The 19,402-nt window shown below is 42.4% G+C and overlaps 1 protein-coding gene across 1 annotated transcript in view; it reads left to right on the forward strand.

The window, feature by feature from the left end:
- The first annotated feature begins 1,697 nt into the window (after positions 1-1,697).
- The window catches only part of ZDHHC8 (zDHHC palmitoyltransferase 8), a 112,922-nt gene continuing 95,217 nt past the window's right edge, over positions 1,698-19,402 (forward strand). Inside the window, exon 1 of the mRNA XM_027469645.3 lies at positions 1,698-2,129. Coding sequence (XP_027325446.1) covers positions 2,026-2,129 — 104 coding nt within the window. The 5' untranslated portion in view covers positions 1,698-2,025. The remainder of the gene's footprint in view (positions 2,130-19,402) is intronic.

The raw sequence follows: 19,402 nt of genomic DNA on the forward strand, positions 1-19,402 counted from the left end.
GCCTTGTCCTTAGACAGAATGAAATTTTAAATAAATCACCAACCTCCAAATACGTACCTTGAAAGGTACTTGTGGAGACCCTATTGCATATCCATGCTGAAAATGCAAATCTGACAGCCACTTGAGTGGGGAGATAACTTCTTGAGTAATTTTCAAGCCCTAAGAAGTGTAGAGTAAATCTCTCACTGTCCATTAGAGGATGCTAACCAAACTTTGTAAGCTGTCTGTAATACTTCATGTAACGTTTTCCAGTTTAAAATGAAACCAGTGTAAAAATATCAGGGTTCTGTTTGAAACTATGAAATTTTTCACCAAGAATGTTGGCTGAATGGGGAGGAGGACAGGGCCTGAACTGATGGAAGTGATGGTGTCTCTGCCTAGTTTGTGCAAGTAGTGCTAGACTGCAAGGTCTTTTGGGGAAGTTCATTTAGAACTAACGTGTTATATGGGTGTGTTAGGTGTGCTCCTAAAATGCATCTTCTGGTTAAGTTTTATTCAAAAGGAATGTAGCTTTGTACTTTGAGGCCACTCAGCAACATGCATCAAACCACGGTACATGAGGGTGACCGAGACATTTGCTTCCAAAGTACACCTCGGATCCAACTTAATGTGCCAGTGGATTTGCACCTGAAGGCTTTCAGGTTAGTATGCAGAGTCTGATTCTGTGTGAAGTTACTGACCTTTTGATTAGTTGTGAGCATTTTAAGAATCATTTATTTCAATAACCTGGCATGACAGTGAGGAGTGAAGCGTAGGAAATAACGTACCCTAGGCATTCAAAAGTAACCAAGTTGTTTTCCTTTCTTTACCTCAAAAACCTGAGTTTGGAGCTCATTTTAAATTGCCTTTTGGCTTTAGTCCCTTTTGGATAAACCCTGGCACTTTTAAAGTTGTTCTCAGAGGGCTGAGAATACGGATTGGGGGGGGGGGGGAAGGGGGGAAGAGAGAGCAGTTACTAGCAAAAGCAGATTTCACATAACTATATACCTTCAGGCTGGAACTTGCTGGATTTGCTTATATTTAAAGCTGATGCTCACAATTTTATTGCAAACCTTGCAAAGCGGAGAGCCTGTACTTGCTTTTTTGTTGGATTTTTCTTGTTCTGTTCCAAATACCTCGAGGACTGTAGAGCTCACCCAAGTCTCTTTAAATGGTGATTGTTACTGTCTCTCCAGAACAGGAGCCGGGTGCATACCTTGTAAGGTAAGTTTACTTTTCAGCCCCAGCAGAAGCCGTGAAGGTGGCTGTCATTGTCTGATGCCGTGGGTGCTTCACAGGCCTGTTGGCAGCTGCAGAGGGAGCCTGGCTGAGGAGGAAAACAGGAGCGCTGGGGCAGGCTGCAGCTCCTGGGCTCGATGCGTGAATTTCCGAGTGGCCTCGCACCCTGCCCCCCTGCGAGGCTTTCCCGGTGCCTGCGCAGAGCTGCCTGCTGCGAGCGGAGCGGAGCAGCCGCTTTGCACAGCGCTCTCTAGAAAGCCTTCTCGCTGAACTTGGCGATCTTACCTTAAATCACCTCTTTATTTCTGCCTGCTGGCTCCCGGGGCTCGCTGCGGAGGGCAGCAGGGCGCCGCTCGGGCCGTGCCGCTCCCGCTGCCCGCAGCAGCAGCCCCGGGGCCGCCCCGCAGCCTCTGGGGGCGCCCCCGGCCCCCTCCCCCGAGCTCGCTGCCGCTCCCTCCTCCTCCACCCTCCCACAAAGAGCACGGCGGCGCTCGGCCGGCCCCTTCTCCCTCCTCCTTTCCTCTCCTTTCCTTCCCCTCCCCGAAAAACCCAGCGCTTCCCCTCGGCGCGGCGGCCGGGTGCCTCGGGAGGGGCCGAGCCGAGCCGAGCCGCCCGCAGCGCTACCTTAAGGGGCTGCTTGACATCAGCCGAGGGGCCGGGCGGCGGGGGTGGGATTTCCTGTGCTGGAGGTCAGCCGGCCCGGTTCCCCCTGCCGGTTCCCCCTCCCCGCCCGTGCCGGAGGCTGCCCGCGCCCTCCCGGCCCCCCGCTCCCGGCTCGGCTCCGCACAGTGATGTGTAAGCCACAGGATGCCCAGCAGCACCGGCAAGAGGTTTAAACCGACGAAATACATCCCCGTCTCCACAGCGGCCGCCTTGCTAGTGGGTTCGACTACTTTATTTTTTGTTTTCACGTAAGTAACGCCGCGGGGCGAAGCGGTGGGAGAGGGGGGAGGCCGGGCTCGGCTCCTCCAGGCCCGGCTCGGCCCGGCGCGGCTCTGCAGGGGCTGCCGCTCGCTGACAGCCGGAGCCACCATTTCGCGCACGGGAGCCGTCAGGCTGCGGCGGGGGGTGCCGGCTGCCGGCTGCCCTGCTGCCGAGAGGGGCCGGGAGGCCGGGCAGGAGGCCGGGGAGGAGGCAGGGAGGCCGGCAGGAGGGAGGCAGCCCCCGGCTGCGCACCGCGGCTCTGCCCGGCGCAGCGCTTGGCAGCGGCAGCGATCCCGTCCCAGGCGCTCGGTGCTGCCCGGCTCGGGGCGTTTTTTATGTAATGGCCCCCCCCGGAGCCCCAGGAGCCCACGGGCAGGTTTGGATTTGCCGCAGGGAGGGAAGGGGAAACTTTTTTCCCCACCCTTCCCCCTCCCTTCGTTTCCTCTGCTCCCGCTCCCACCTCCCTCAGATGCAGAGCGGGGCTCTGGCTTCACAGCCCCTGTCGGTGTATTAATATGTGAGCGGCGTGCTGCTTTGCCTCGCCGGGTCCTCTCCCTTTACATAAACTTGAGTTATGAAGAGCCTTAACCCCTCCTTCGCCGGGATGGCAGCGGCTGCCCTGCAAAGGCATTGCTGCTATTTCGAGGGAGCGATGCTGCAAAACCGCTCTGAAGGGAGCTTTGGCTAAGCTGCTTTTCGGGGAGGTGAAAAGATTGCTGTGCGGATATTAAGACCGACTGGCTTGCTTATTTTGAAACCGTGCGCCGTGTTTTGCCATTGCTAATTTTTAATTGAGCTGAATGAAGCCCCAGGAGCAGAAGGCTGTGTAACTGGGGCAGTACGTGTCCACCTCGGTACCCTTCGGAGTGTCACCGCAGGACGGCTCTCAGCGCGTCCAACTGCTCGTTACTGCTGTGGCAGTCTTAATGTAGGATTCCAGAATAAAATGCAAATGTTGTGTTGTCTAACAGATCTTTAAAATCAGAACAGTTTTTGGCACCGAGTTATGCTCTTGGCTTAATGTGACTTGACTTCTGATTGCTTGTTTTTAATGCATTTGATGGGAAGATACGGGTAAATCCTTTCAGGATATTGCACTGTTTCAGCACAAAGAGCTGGTACAAGTATAAACCCATCATTCATCGTTTGGGCATCTAATTATAGCTGGGTCCTCGCAGGCAAACAGAAGGCAGAAGTTGGCTTCTGTGCTGAACTTGGCTCTCACTGGCGTGGTGTTTGGGTTGTTGTTTTGCATGGTTTCAGAATCCAAAAAAGGGGTCTCGATGCCAGTGCTTTTCTTTTCCTGCACCTTGAGAAATGGATGCATGCTGCGGTTGTTTTGGGAGCTGTATGTTTGTTTTCATGCCATACTTCGAATGTAGAGCTACAAATTGCCTCGTGATGTAAGACTTTCCTGGTAACACAGTTGTTGTTGAAACATCCTTTTGGCAGCAGGACATCAACTGAGGTGTTCGGTTTAAAATTTGTTGCTGTATGGCAGAAGTAATTAGCTTTAGTCTATTACCAAATCTTAAACTTAATTCTGCTCCCTCTGTTATCAGTGAATAATTACATGCAAAATGAAGTATTTTTAGGATCTCTCCATATTGTAGCTTGGCCTGTGCATCTTGAAGTGGTAGTAAATTTTTTGAGGACTGTCCCAGACATACGTTCTCTGTTGCTGCCAAGCCATGTGTGTAATAAAAGTAACACATAATTGAGCAACTGTTGTCAGGCAGTATCTGAAGTCCTGTCCATTCAAAAATACTCAGATAAAAAACAACAGCAAATCTGTGCAAATTTATCCTGAGCAGTTTTAGTAAAATCTGTCTTTGTTTCAGAATCAAAGCAAGTAGTATGCATGAGATTAGAGTGGCTTTTGTATTTTTTTTTCTCCTCTAGAGCTTCTCCCTTTTTTCTGTCTTTTTACACAGACAGTGTTTTGTGTCCTGAAGATCCTTCTGTCATGATATGTTATTCATGGCTGAGATAGGCCTGTATTTTCTGGGGTGCTGATCTGCACAACTCCTTTGATGTTAGGTAGGTCAGTGATAAGCAGCAGCTGAGGTTCTGGCCTAGCAGTGCTTTAAGCAGTGTTGCTAATACACTCCATGCTTGCTAGTCATAGCACAAGAACTCTACTGGGTGTCAATTTACTTGAACTGTTATTAATTTCTTGTTTGTGTTGCTAAGCTCCAAGGCTGCTGTTAAGGACCTTACCTGGCTACAAATACATGAAATTTGTTAATTTTCATATTAAATTTTGTATGTGGATCAACTCAGTGGGATATCAGGGACTTGAGCAACCTCAGCGCTCTAGAACTGAGTAATGGTGGTTAATACATGTGGAAAATAGACTAAAAACTTTTAAAAAACCACTTACCGAATAGAAGGAAAAAATCTTTTCTGAGTACTGCAAGTGTTTGAGTAACCTGGATTAAAAAACCGAGGCTCTGACCAGGCTTTCTCCCTAGACATGTTTGTGGGCTCCAGCCACGTAGTGTGAGTGTCCTCTGCTAGATGAAAAACTCTTTGAACTTGAAGGCCAGGGATAGCTTTTTAGCAACGTAATCTTTATTTTTAGCTTTCGTACAAACAAATTCACCAAGTAGCAGCATATAAAGAGTGTTTGAAATACACAGTATGCGCTATTATTTCGTGACGGTGTTGATCAGCGGTGCTCTTATACTTCAATTTGGGAAAATTCCACAATAGATGCTTCTTTTTCCTCAGCTAGCTATTCAGGATTCACTATACCTCTTTTGTATTCCTTCTGGTTTTACGAGGGGAAACAAAACTATTTAGCTATCACCATTATTGCCTGGAAAGGCAACGAAATATTTCAGTTATATTGCAGACTTAGCTCTCCATGTGTGTTCCTTTAATAATAAATACAAGCGTGTGAGTAGGTGGTCTAATTTGTCCCAGTAGGAGAGTAAAAGTGCATTAACTCTAAGCATTGCAAAGCAATGTATAAATAATGTTATATATCATAATTAGGGTAATTTACTCATATGAACAAATCAAATGGCATAATGAAGAAAGAACAATTCTGCTTAACATTACAGGAATCCAGAGTGATTTAGTTGCAGCAGATGTGAGCTTATTTCTTCCAAACCCTTTTTTTCTTCATATTTCTTATAAGTTTTTTTGTTAGTGATAACAACTTAACCCATTTCAGTGAAGTCTAAGCTCTTATGCCTTGGACCACTGACTGCTGTGACAGTGGTCCAAGTGTCTTCATCCAAAGAACCTGAGTCTCGTGAACTTCCTCTCTTACTTCAGGTTGCGTGACTGCAGTATTAGAGAACACAGCTTATTTGTCTGTAAGCATAGTGCTATAAAGCATAACTTCACCCACTGACCTATGATGCTGGATCCTATAGTTCTCTTCACCTGCTTAAATTGTGCCACTTACTGTTGTTTCTAGTGCTGGCAACCTCTGAATTTTAGCCTAGCAGCTGCAAAACTTGCATGTATAGATTACACAACAAGCTAAAAGCATAAGGTTTTAAGGAAAAAAAACAAACAAACAAAAAAAAAAAACAACCAACACTGTGGCTTATTTTAGTCATGAGAAAGTAAAGCTCTTCATTTTTTTGCCGAATACTGTAGACTAGAAATTTCTGATAATAGCTGCTTTAGGACTGTGTTTTCTGTAGCATCCATCCAGTCAGCTGAGCGTCTTTGAAGTATTGGCAGAAACACGTAATTCACAACAAAGATCCAGGTGCCACCACTACTTTGCTATAATGGTAGTAATGCTGCTGTCTATTGTTCTCTTCACTGGCATAGTAAAATGGGTAATTTTCTGGGTGAAGTGAAAGCACAACTAAGGTCAGAACTCATTCAGCCAATGCTGAAAATGAGACGAACTTTGTTCTTAGAAGTCATAATGGGGTGTAATCATAGGTGTGTACCACAGACATATGCAACTGGTGCTCTAATGCAGTCTGTGACAAAGGAATTTAATATCAATAACCCTCAGGAAACAACTGAGAAGTAATAACGGGGTGTAAAAGAGCAACTGAGGTTGAACTCAAAGTAAGGATAGAAAGAAAATAGAGAAGTAGTCTTCAGCTGGTAGAAGGAGGATCGGGGAAAAATGACAGACTGTACTCAGTAGCAGGGCTTGTGGATTTACCTTAGTGAGACAAAAAAAAAAAAATTTGGCTTCATTCCTGAGTGTTTAGAAAAAAAAAAAATTGGGGGTTGTCTCTCCCCCTCCCGCCTTGTGTATCCTGTTACTGCATTTCATGAATTAGGAAGACTCAGTATTTCTGCAGTGACTTAATTATACTGGCTAAACCATATATTAATTCAGAAACACTTAGGATAAATGCATTTCTTAAATCATAACTGACCACCCCCACTCCGGATTATATGCTCCTGCATTGGAATAGCCCTAAAATACACATATAATAGCATTTTAAGGTTCATGGCTATTGTAACTGTTCTGGTTGGCAGTGGGAGTATGATTCTATGCGTACCTAAAATTCTTGAACTGTCTGCTAGATCTCATCCTCCAGTGACTCATTCGTGTTCATAGGTCAAAAGAGGGGAAAGCATCTTGTGTTTTTAATCTGGTCAGTCACTTAGTTGGTTCAGTCACTAACATAATTCAAGCAAATAGAAGATCATCCTTGCTTTAGTGAATTCAATTTGTATCCAAAACTCTTTGTCATACCTAAAGCCTTTTAAGGACTTCAGTGAACTTATTGCAGATACTCAGATATTCACTCCTACCAGTTCTGTGCTCTAATTTCAGTTAGGACAAATGATTAAATGTGATGTAAAGAGTATATTACAGATGCTATGAGCCTTTGACTTTATAGCAGCCTAGAGGAAATAGTATTGGATACTGATAAATAGGTGCAAAAAAAGGGAAATAAAGAAAAAAAAAAAGTAGTTTGGTTTGCTTAATCTCTAGAAGCTGCTAGACAGCATAAATTCTGCCTTGGAATGTGATCTTATGGCTTGGCCTCTGCCTAGTAACTTGCTGAAGGTGGCTTGTGGATTTGTGTTGCTCTGGTGGTTGTTGCTGGTGACTTCGGATGTCAGAAGTTCAAGGTTTGCTGTGGCGTGTCTGTGGAAACGCTGCTACTCTGCTTATCCGCTTCCCCCTTGTTCTGCCCGAATGATGTCATACCAGATGTGCCCGTAATTTTGAAGCCTTTATAACACAAAGCTCATAGTCCTTGTCTGTTCTGAGCCGTTGCAGGGATTCACTTTGTATTGTTGATGCTAATCGTGAAAAAGAACGAATTCACTCTTTTTGAACTTTCTTTTCAAACCACACTTTACTACTTGAAATGTTAGCCTATTGCTGATTAGTTATTTTTTTCATGTGCCAAACCGAGAAATTGCTGGAACCGGTAGGGAGCAGCTTCACAAAGTACACATACACAAACAGCCATGCAGGTGACAGTAGAGAGAGGTAAAAGCATGTAGTTTAAAAGTTTAATTAGGTGAATTTCAAAACTGATTTCACACTGAAACCACCACTGATTGGGGTACTGCAATTCTGAGCGAAAAAAAGCGAATGCAAAACTAAGAAGAGATTGCAGCCTCCTTAGGTATTTTAGCATTTTCCATCTTAAATGTATCTTTAATGGCAGATTTTCCTTGTCTACTCTACTGCAATCCGGAAGAGGTAAGGCTTTCCAGATTGACCTGAGTCTTCTCAGTTGTCATGCCTGTCAGCTACTGAGAAATGTTTATTCTTCTTATGACAAAGAAATGTCCTTTTAAGCTCTGGCAATTTCATCTTGGTATATAATTTTTTTTCTAAATAGTATCTAGATAAACTTGTCATGCAAGATAAAGAGGCAGGGAATCTCAACAGGAAAATCCATTTAGCTGAAGTGTGAAACGGCTTTTTTTTTAATGCTGGAAGAGAGCTCAGTTTTATTGCTTTTAGCTAGTAGAGTCTATCATCTTCACTTCCAAGGGGACCAGCAAAGTTGGCAATACAAGACACTTCTGAAAGCTATCAAAATTCATTCCTTTAGGAAAAAAACAAACAAACAAAAAAACTACCATGTTTATGATCAGCAGGGAATATTCTTTCCTCCTGTAGTTTGGGGGAGGGAGGAAAGTCATCCTCATTGATGGTAGTAAATAGCTAGACATCTTCAGCTGTGGAGTGCGCAGCTATTTGCATGCAGCCATCACGGTGGCATTCGAATGCTAACTGTGTAGATCTCGTTTTGAAGTCAAAATAGCTAATGCAGTGAAAGTTATTCCTGTGCATGGGCTATCCGCAGCTGTAGTCAGCGTGTGGTTTATGCCAGTCGCAGCCTCCTTTCCACTTTTCCTAATGAGCAGAGATTAAGGATGTGGGTGTATGGAAATAGGAATGAGAGACTGCCTCAATTAGATCAGGGTGGGCCTTTCAGCCTTTGCATGTAAATATACAAACAGTTATTCAATTTTTCTTTAAGGTCGTTTTCAAGATACTCTTTTAAATGCTGTCTGTGTTTGTTTAAGTATGCCACATGTGTGTCCTTTTATAAATAGAAGCAATCTCTACAAAATTGTGCAAAAGGTATGGGAGCTCGTTTGGTTTGTTAGCAATGTAAACTGAGGGATGCTATTCTTCAGAACACACACACAGAAATATATATATAAATTGAGAGGGAGACACGTTTGGTTACCTTGGACTTCTGATTTTTATGGTCTATTACCTGGGACAGTTGCTATTTATACACTTAAGTTTTTGCATAGATAACTTATTCTGTTACTAGGTGCTTCATAGCTGAAATCAGCTGTACAACCCCGTGGCACTGGGTTCTATGTACTTGTTTTTAAGGGACATATGAACAATGGCCGGAACAGGCTTTCTATTCTCATTTTACCTAAGTGTATAGCTACAAGGCAACTCTTCAAGGCCTACAAAGGGAAGCCACAAGTCTTGTTTAGCTTACACTGGAAGATTTTTGGAATACAGTAATAGTGGTATAAGCTGGTTGAGAGCATGAAGTAGATGCATACTGGAGTGGGGAGAAGAATCTTACAAGCCGAATCGGTGTTACACTTGTGTAACCAATACAAAAGGGGAGCATTGATTTACTGTCCTTTGATTTGAGCCAGTAGATACGAGACTTCTTTCTGACTAACCCAAGGGTAATGTTCAATTTGGCTGCGCCGCTAAAGAACTACTATTAGTTGATCAAATGTCAGAGGGAGCTGCTAATGAAGTTGAAAGGAAGAGGCACAGGGGCTGAAATAGTAATGTTGCAGTTTTCAGTGGAAATTCTGTATTATTATTTTTTTGCAAAGAATGTCATCAGTTGGAAAACTGTAGTCAGTGTGAATCTGTTTTGCTTTAGGAGAGGCAGTTTTGGGGATCCTTGCTTGGTGATTGCAGGAATTTGTTCAAATGAGTACACCACAACATAGTGTATACTACATAAATCTTCAGCCAGTAATCTGTATCCAGAAAGAAAATTTAATTAATCCCTTATTGTTCTTCTGCAATTACTAATACAGTTTAGCTTTACTTGCTTCAAAGCTGTCCAAAGTGGCTAAAATTCTAAGCTCTGTACCCGTTATGTAGACATTAGCGGGTACTTCACTCCTTGTTTTTCTCAGGACGGATATTATTGAATAAACTGTACAGTAACCCATACTTAGATATCACAGTGGTTACCATGGTTCTCTGTTTGTGAAAGCGTAAGTGCAGGATTTGTAGACATCAGATGTGAAATCATTATGAAATATCTTTGCTGCTGTGTTTTGAGATCTTCCAGTAACAAGAGACAGTGGAGCCAGGTGCAGAAAAAAAAAACTCTTGAATTTTAGATCTAAATCTAAACACCAAAGCAGCTGTTTCCAGTGTACACCACTTTATTGTGTTCCTTATTACTGATGAAGTCACGTAATTTAGGAAATGCTGCCCTTTGGGCAAGTGGATCTCAAGTTTTATCAAGCAAGGTGGCGTTGAGAAGGGAATGAGAAATTCAGATTTTTATCAAGCCACATATGAGATGATGTCATTATTTTTTGAAGGGAGGAGTTCATGGAAGCTGACTAGCCAGAAAGTACCTTGAAAAATAAGGATTGTATGTGCCACTCTGAACTGACTGCTCTCCAGGAAACCTCTGCATGCGCTTAGACTAAATTAATAGCAGAATATTCTTAAATGAACAAATTAGTTTTTAAGTTGAAGCCTAACAAAGCAAACTTGAAACTGCTTAAATATATAAGGGCTTTCAGAAATAGTCAGACAAAGCCTTACTCTCCCAGGATTCTTAAAACTAAATTGGCATTTGCATTAGCTCTCTTTCATGTCTTCAGGGAAATAATGCAGTGTAATATCTATATCAACACAACTTAAGTACAGTGCTGGGAATAAGGAAAGCTTTGACATTTTTATAAACAAGTATCGTTTTAATTTAAATTCAGATCAGTCACAGAAATGCTTTGAAATTGAAGGGTTCAGCTTAAAACTTCTGAAGCTACTCTGATCCCAGTTGGCTGGAAGAGGCAGGTATTTACTTCACTCCTTGTTTTTCTTTCTTCCTTACCTTCTTCTCAGTTCCATTTTCAAAAGTTATTTAGGATTATTTTAATTGTGTTTAACCTCATGGATTTTTTTATTCTCATGAACAAGATCTCATTTTGCATGTTTAGCTTTCTCTGAAGATTGATGTTTGCCTTAGCAATAGCTCTCCAGATGTGTTATGATCTAATAATGCTGAGCACCAGTGGTTAACCCTCGTCTGCTGTCAGCAGCATGCTGAACCACCTGCTGTGTTTTACCAAATCTCATAACTCAGCATTTGATTATGTAGTGTCTTGGCTCCAAGTGTCTGGAGCTGTTAGGCGTGTAGGTGGGTGCGCTCTCCGTTCCCAGGGTCTGTATCCAGCATTGGGCTCAGGAACTGCTGCCCAGAGACTTCCCTCTGGAGCCACACAGTCATCTTGGCATCTCCTCAACTTCCCAAGGCTCAACGGTGGAGTAGGGACTGCCTGTACAGTTGTCTTCAGATGGTCAAACCTGTATATAAATATAAAAGAACCTAGAGCTACATTATATATATAATATATATATATATATATTTATATATTCTCATTTCTCTCTTTGTACTGTACATGTCTCTCTGAAGATCTTGCTGCAATCGTAATTTTACCACCTGGCTATGTGGAAGCAAATGACTTTTCTAAGGGGTCACTCCTTGAAATATATTGAGGTTTGTGGTTTGAGTTGGCAGTCTACGTTGAAGAAAGTGAAAGATTGTGTAGCAATGCAGCTCTAAAGACAGATTTCATACAATATGCATTTTAAAATAACCTTCTACAAAGTGTCAGCCTCTGTCTACACCTTTTAACTAAACCAGTGCACAGGTAGGCTGGCTTTGCATATATCTCATTTTGTGTAAAATGGCTAACAAGTCCTTGTGACAAAAGCAATAGAAGCTTGAACAGGCATTGCCAATATGTTTTTCAAATTACCATGTCTTGATAATTTTGTAAGAAGGGATATATAAAATGGCTGCTTTCTGATACATAGTGTGAGTCAAACAGGAGATAGCCAAGCTGCAGAATCCGATGAGGTAACTTCTATTTCGTGTACGGAAGTTGTAGCATCTACAGCAGCAAAGCGGTTTAATACTTGCAACAGAAATTCCAAAGTGCAAAGGCAATGCAAGATTAAAATAACAGTACTTGCTGGGTGTGGCCATTAAACCAATATGATTTTTCTGCAATTACAGAACAAAACTTATGATCTTTGTCCATATGTAGGACTGTATCAGAAAATTAACTGCAAGGATTACTTCAGCTCTTCTCAGCAGAGATTTGCTGAGAACATTGCCTCATCTTACGTGACAAATCCATTCTGAAAGCTAAATTTTGAAGTGAATGCCTACCTACACAAGAAATGCTCTCAGGAAGCTCGGGGAGAATGGAGGTGGACAGGAAGACACCATTTCGTTTGTAGTAGTGAAAGGGTTGGTTCCTTGAAATGGGATGGTTCCAGTCATGTTGTGCTTTTCAGTAAATGAAATTTGACAGATTGCTTGCAATGATAATGAGGTACAAGGTCTTGCACGTGTTAGTGAATTTCACTTTGCTGCTGCTGCTAAGCATCATTTCCAACAGGTTGGGAAACTTCTACTTTGCTTCCCTAATGCTTGAGCTCAAGAAGGCTAGACAAAACAGCACTGTAGTCCTTTATTTCACATCTGGGCCCTTTCTGATAGTGAGTTTTGGGTATGGTCAGATGCCTTGATGGGACCCTTCTTGATTTATGTAGGACTGTGGGACGTGGCCACTTGGGATTTTCCTGTGTGGAGTTTGTTATCCTGGGCAGCAGCTTGGCAGCACCTGGCAGCAATGGGCAGCAGCTGGTGGGTCCAGCTAGGCATGTACCTGTGATAGGTTTTTCTGACTGCATTGATTCTCCAGCCATCAGACCAGGTCAGCAGCTACTAGTCATGACTGTGAAATGCTTTGCTGTCACAGGTCAGTTTCCAGTGGACAGGTGTCTAAACCAGCGCTCTTCCTGATGCTTTTTAATTTCTGGTAATGTTAGAGCTACTGTGAATGCATTGCTAAACAAGAAATGTTATTGTGCAGGCAGAAGGCAAGGTGATAAAACATATAGACCTGGGAAAATGTTCAGGGTTGTATATGGATGTATATGTATTTAAGTAAGTGATCTTGTGGTTAGGACTACTCTTGGAACCACCTAGTTCCTGGGCTCCAGTCTTAATCCTGCAAACAGCTGTCTGTACTCTCCCTAGCAAATCACTTAATCCTTCATCTGCATTAAGTGCAAGATTTTATCTGGCTGTACTGTGAGTTAGCTGGGGCAAAACTGTGTCCCACTCACTCCCTGTGTTGAAGTCTTAGTCCCTTCTGGTTTCCAGCAGCATAACTTGTGAGTTAGGTTGGCAGTGCTATCAGAGAAACTGAGGCTGAGAAGCACTGTACAATTGGAGCATTGGTGCTTAGGAAGTTTTACACTTATGTGCCAACTCCAGACGAACGTCCTTTGAGCCCAGGACTCAATGGAGGTCTTTATTTCAGAAAAGGCTTCTGAAGAGAAGGTTTATTCTCCATTTAATGTCATTTTGGGCCATCGTAAAATGCAAGTGAATGTCATGCAGCAAGACTGTTTTCTTTAACACTGAAATCTGCATGAACATATGAATATGGAGATACATGGACTAAAGCTTCATTGGCTCTCTTTAAAAGTTTGATGTTACATTGTAGTATTTAAACTTTCATTTGTATGTGGTTCCACAAAGACTAATTACTTTTGCCAAGTAATATTTCTTCCACTGTATTACAAAGGCTAGTAGGATAGAGCTAAACATGGTATCTGTGGTTGAAGAACTGAAAAATTAATGATCTCCTTTCTAGCTGCTGATTGATTTATAATTCATATCTGATAAAATGAGAAATACACTTCTGAGCTAGCTATCGTCTCTCCATTTACTATCTAGGTGTTGTTTTGTTGTGTTTTTGTTGTTTGTTTGTTTTTTAAATTCTTCCTTCAGCGGATGTTAGGGGTGTGTGAATTTTGGGCCATAGAGTGCTGCTGAACGAGGAGGTTGCCTGACCCACGTTTTCTTTGCTTGTCATTTCCTTTAGACTCATTATCCTTTGTAGTATCTAGCCCTAAGGCTTGTGTTTACTCCAAACTGTGTAGCTGCTGTAGCACACTGCTGCCACGACCCTTGACTTTTATTACTATTACAAGAGTAGAAAAAAAAGGATTCAGGGTTACAAGATGTAATTCAAAATCTCATCCCATCTGTTGTGCTGGAGTGGTTTATATGGGTTGATGCAACAACTTTCCCATATTGAAACTGTATATGCTATCAGTGGGTTACAGCCTTTATTGTGACCTTTGGAATCCTCTCCAAAGAGACTGACCAATGCTTCTATCTTTTTCTCCACTAAGTTCTCTATTCTTATTCTATGAATTCATTTGATCCATACAAGTAAGCAGAATTTGGTCTGGTCAATAGGGAGAGAGATGTCTAGCAATTTGCCAAATAATTGTCCTCTGAATGCAAGAGAGACCTGTTTAGTGCTGTGATGGACTGGATCTTGCTTTTTTTGATTAATATGCTTTATGCTTTTGTTTGCTTCTTTCAGAGTAGCCTTTATTTGTTTATGTTGCTTCAACTGCTTTGGAAAGGAGGAAAAGATATTTTGAGTGTAATAACCTGCTTCGTCTAAAACAGAAAGTGTTGCCAGTTTACTTCTTGCTTCCTCTCTAAATACTTTTCTATTGGGCTGCTTCTGCCACGTGTATAATGTGTCTCCAAAACAGCATGTTGTTCATGCATGATGGGTGGATTCCTGCATGTCTGACGAGGAATGGATCCTCTTGGGCATGCAAGTCCTGCCAACACTTCAGTTGGAAAACTTAAGGTTTTAATGTACATTCTGTCTTTTAGTCCCAGTTTGGCCTCTTCTTTTGGAAGACATTTCTCTGGAACAAGTTACAATGTACCAGGCTTTTTACAATATAATAATAATAATTAAAAAAGCATTTATAGTTATATGGAGATGGTTTACTAGAGAGTCTGCATCTGACTTACTTACATTTCTTTCTTTAGATCCCTTCTCACTGTTCCTTACCATGCATGTTTAAAAACTTGAAACCGTGTAAGAACTACACAGATGGGATGAAGCTGCCAATTGATAAGGAATGTTCTGATTGCACATGGCAGTAACATTAAGGGGATGTTTTTTCTGCGAGAATATAAAAACACTTGACTGTCACTTCCCTGATTTTACCTGTGGAGGGAAGGTATATCAAGGGTGGCCTAGAGTAATTCTGCTGATTTTTAGTCTGTGCTGTAGTAACCTTATCTGGGTCTATGTTCAGAAAGCAGAAACCTGTCAAAAGTTAGTAGATATGTACTGAATTTCCAAATTATTCTTAATACTCTGCACATGGATTATCTTTCTTGTTGTGCTTATTTAACTGTATAATGGAAATAACTTCTTAAATATCAGTAAATGAACACAGGACTAAAGATTGTTACTGTATTTGACACATTTACATCATGGTCCTATATTTGAAATCTAAAATTCTTTATTTCAAAATAAAGAAAATAGCAAGAAAAAAATTAGGAATCCCTAAGGGGAAAATACTGCATGTCAAGTTCTCTTCTGTCGTGGCCTACTTTATTTGCTAAATATAAAAACCATTAAAACTATTTGTGTACCACAGCTACGGCTAGTCTAGAGTTCCTTGTCATCCTTCTGCAATTATCCAAAAAGCTTGCTTACATGTGGATACTAGAGGGTTTTTGGTGCATTACATTGTAAATGAGTATCTGGAAATAAACTGCCAATCTCCATTTCTGGATGAGCCTTAAAGACAGATTCAGGCACAATAAAACAGACTTGTTTAGTGACAGTTCTGCGTCACTCCACATGCCATGTATGATCACCCTATCAAGAACTGCATCCTGCTGTGATGACAGTTTGCTGGAAACTCTCCACAGATTCATTGGAAATTGGCTGAGCCCCAGCTCTACAAATTAGTGGTCAGAAGAGACTGTTTGTAGGGTACAAGTCTGTCCAATTTGTAGTGTTGACTTGATTCTTTTTTTAATTAACGCTTTAAAAAGTGTGTCAGCGGAGTGCCAAACAAGACAAGAAATGATCATCTAAAACATTTTATTGCAGCAGATGATGCTGTTCTATATTATCACAGGAACATGGCACTTAAATACAGCAATATTTTTTGTCACTTTTGTTCATTTTATGGTCAACAACACTTTAAAATACTGTAAATAGTCTACAAAACAAATTCCAACTTTTGCTTTTTTTTTTTTCCTTCTAAAATCAATCTCATTTTTTCCTGAATTCTTTTAAAATCTAGTATCTTAATGAATTTTAAGCCAACAAGTGGAATTGTTAACCCTCCCTCCCCCTTAACTGCTTTTATCTCTAAGACTGCTTTCTGTGCAGCATCTCAAACTTAAGCAGGTGATTGGCAACAGCTATGTAAGGAAATACAATAGTCTGTAGTCCTTTGTAGATCCTGTGAGTACAGTCAGGATTAATGAAATCTGACTGGCTGACTTTTGGTGAAATCATCTTTATCCTCTGTTTTTAAGCATCAAGTTTTTTAACTGCTGCTTCCTCGGTGCTTTGTGTGAAACCTATTACTACTCCATCCAGCCCTCAAATATTGCTCTGCAAGGGAAGTGAATGTCAAGATGAAAGCTTTGAAAGATCAGAGCTGGCGATGACAGCAGTTTCAGCTGCCTTTGCTTACACTGAACATGGTAATGTTTCCTATAGAGTTACCAGATTATGGCCTCAGATTTCGGATATGTTCTTTGCAAGTAGATTGTGCCAGGTGCTGGGGCTGTGAGTACAAGGCAAGCTTTCAGTGTCAGGACCTGGTACTCCGTAGAGCAGGTTGGGCGGATTCCTATCCGAGCCATGCTCTCGCTCCCCCTCCTCAACTGAAGAGGGGCAGGAAATAAAATTAAAAGCTTGTGGGCTGAGCTAAAGACAAGGGAGATCAATTACCAACACAGGCAAAGTAGATTTTATTTTGGGAAAACTAATTTATTGCCAATTAAAATAGATTTGTATGGTGAGAAGCAAAGACAAAAACACCTTTCTCCTTAATTATCTATCTTTTTTTTTTTTTTTTCATTCTCAATCCCTTTGTTCCCAACCCGTCTACCTCCTCCTGCCCATTTGAGTGGCACAAGGGAAAGGGGAATAAGGGGCTGCAGTCAGACCGTAACAGTTCCTCTCTGTCCCTTCTTCTTCCTCACGCCTTCCCCGGCTCCTCCAGGGGCTCTCCCCGTGCCACAGCTCCTGTCAGGAAAGCTGGCTCCTGTGCGAGCTTCTCTCCACAGCTTGCAGTTTCTTCAGGAAATACCCACTTGCTCTGGCATGGGGTCTCCCATGGGCCGCAGCGTGGATATCTGCTGCAGCAGGCTGTGAGGAAATGTCTGCTCCACCATGGTCCTTTCCATGGCTGCAGGAGAATCTCTGCTCTGGTGCCTGCAGCACCTCCTTCCCCCTCCTTCTTTCACCTTAGTGCTTGCAAGGCTGTTGCTCACACTTTTTACCTCACATCTTACTACTCTGCACTGTTTTACCCTTTTTTCCAATGTGTTTTCCCTGGGTTACCACCAGCGTGGCTGAGGGGCTTGGCTGTGCTCTGTGGTGGGGTGGCTGGAAGCGGCTGGTTCTGGTGCAGGGCCACCCCGGCCTCACCTCGCTGAGGTGCCTGCAGCCCCTCACCACCAATGCCTCTCCACATAAACCCAGGCCTCCACAAAATACTTCCTACACAGATGTTCTAACAGACAGAATATGGTTAAGACCTTCATGGAGAAGAGCATTAGGTATGTGAAGTTAATGGTAGGTAATACAGTTCTGTGTTCATGTGGACCTTTAGATGTAGGAGGAGAGCCGGTGACAGAGCTGTGGTAATGACAAGAACAAAAAAAGCCCTTTTGACCTTCATCACCCCCAGCTGTACCACCAAGGTCAGTAATACATGTTGGGAAGAAAACAGATTTTGTTAATTCTTTCTGCAAATTAACTTCCTGTTTTTTTAGTAGCTCTTAACCAAACACTCTCTTCAGGGTAATTGTCTAATGTAAGTGTGTGGTGATGGCTCACAGATTTATGAAATTCCTCAGAATTTCCACTGTGATTCTATGAGTCATGTAAATGTGACTTCTTCAGATGTGACTCAAGTATCTTCCATTTTTATGGATTCCTGAGTAGCTGCTTTGTCACGGTCTGGGGGTTGTCAGGGTCCAAGCTGGGTGTTTCGTTCAAGCACAAGTCACAGCTGTGCGTCTGTTCTCGTGCATCTGAAAGCTGTGGTGAAGACAAGCTCACTGGCGGTGTGGCTGCTGCTGCACCAGCTGTAAGCAGCCCTTCCATGAGGGCTGGCTGCAGGCATTACTTTTTAACCTCTAATCTCAACTGCATTTATTCTGACTTACTGTTTAAAAGCCCCATTGCTCTTGCCAACTTCATGGAAGACTTGCTCTTTTATTTTCAATTGCCTGTTGAATGCTGGGTATTGGTACAAGGCTGAGGTCCTCTGAACAAACTTTCCAGAGAATCTCTCTGCCCTCTCTGTGATTAAGGGCAGTGTTTACAATAGAGGGCTGCATCCAGTATATTCCATGACAACTAACTCATTTTCTGTGGGTGCATTTAGGGAGCTTTGGTAGCCCTAACCTACTGCTGGGGTGGAGAGTATGCAGGAATGGACAAGGAGGAGGAGTAATCTTTTAATGTCAGTAAAACTGACTAGCTCAAAAGCTCTATGAAAAATTGAGTTTCCAGAGCAGAAATACTAAAGCTTCAGCCTAGTTCATAGTTTTATTTTTCTTCCTACCCTGAAGCACTCCATCATAATTGTCTTTGCTCATACTACACCTGTCAAGAGATGACACTGTTATGTGCTAAACTCTGTAGGTGTGACAGCAATGCGTTTCGCCCTGCCAGAATGGAGGTGGCATGTGTCCATTTTCTAGTACTTGGCCAGGTCTGCCAGCTTTTTTCCTCCTACTGTAGAGATAATGCCAAACCATAGTATTTTAACTGTTTCCCCTTTGGCTAATGTTTCTGGTGACATGATTATAAATGATTTCTGTGTTCCTGGTACAGATATGTGAGCATGTTGTCTTTGCTTTTTTTTTTTTTTTTTCCTGGATGCCAAGAGATCTGGTGGGACTGTTCAGAGCCATTTGATCTTGATCTGAGTGCCCTGGGCAGTGGTAGGCAAACTTGGCTCTAAAACCTATGGTCTACATGTAGGCATGGACTGAATGATTATTCTAAAACAGCTTATCCTTGCTTCTGGTGAGCTCACTGTGATAGCAAGAAAGACCAAGCATTAGACAGAAAGGAGTTTTGAGGCTTGTTCTGAACATCTCTTTGATGGTAATTATTCAGCTGTTTTTCAGTGGAGAAGGTAAGGTATGCAGAGGTAAGTAGATAGTTCTATTATTCCCAAGCCCCTTAAGGTTTACCTTCACTCACTGGTATGTTTTTAAACATGCCTAGTGCACGTAGCCAGATGCATCCTGCAAACATGAATTCCTCCTGGAAGTACCTACTTCTTCACAAATACTGTAAACTTGGGAGAGTCTGCTGTGGTGTTCCGGATTTTTCGCTGAACGCCTTTTTTTTGTTGTTTGTTTTGTTTTTTTTTAGCTTGGTTTCTAAAGAAATGAGGCTTTATGTTGTTGGTTCTGTCCATTTCTTCCATTTTGAACTTGGAATCCATTACCCA

Source organism: Anas platyrhynchos, chromosome 16 (assembly GCF_047663525.1).
Source record: "Anas platyrhynchos isolate ZD024472 breed Pekin duck chromosome 16, IASCAAS_PekinDuck_T2T, whole genome shotgun sequence".
NCBI lineage: Eukaryota > Metazoa > Chordata > Aves > Anseriformes > Anatidae > Anas > Anas platyrhynchos.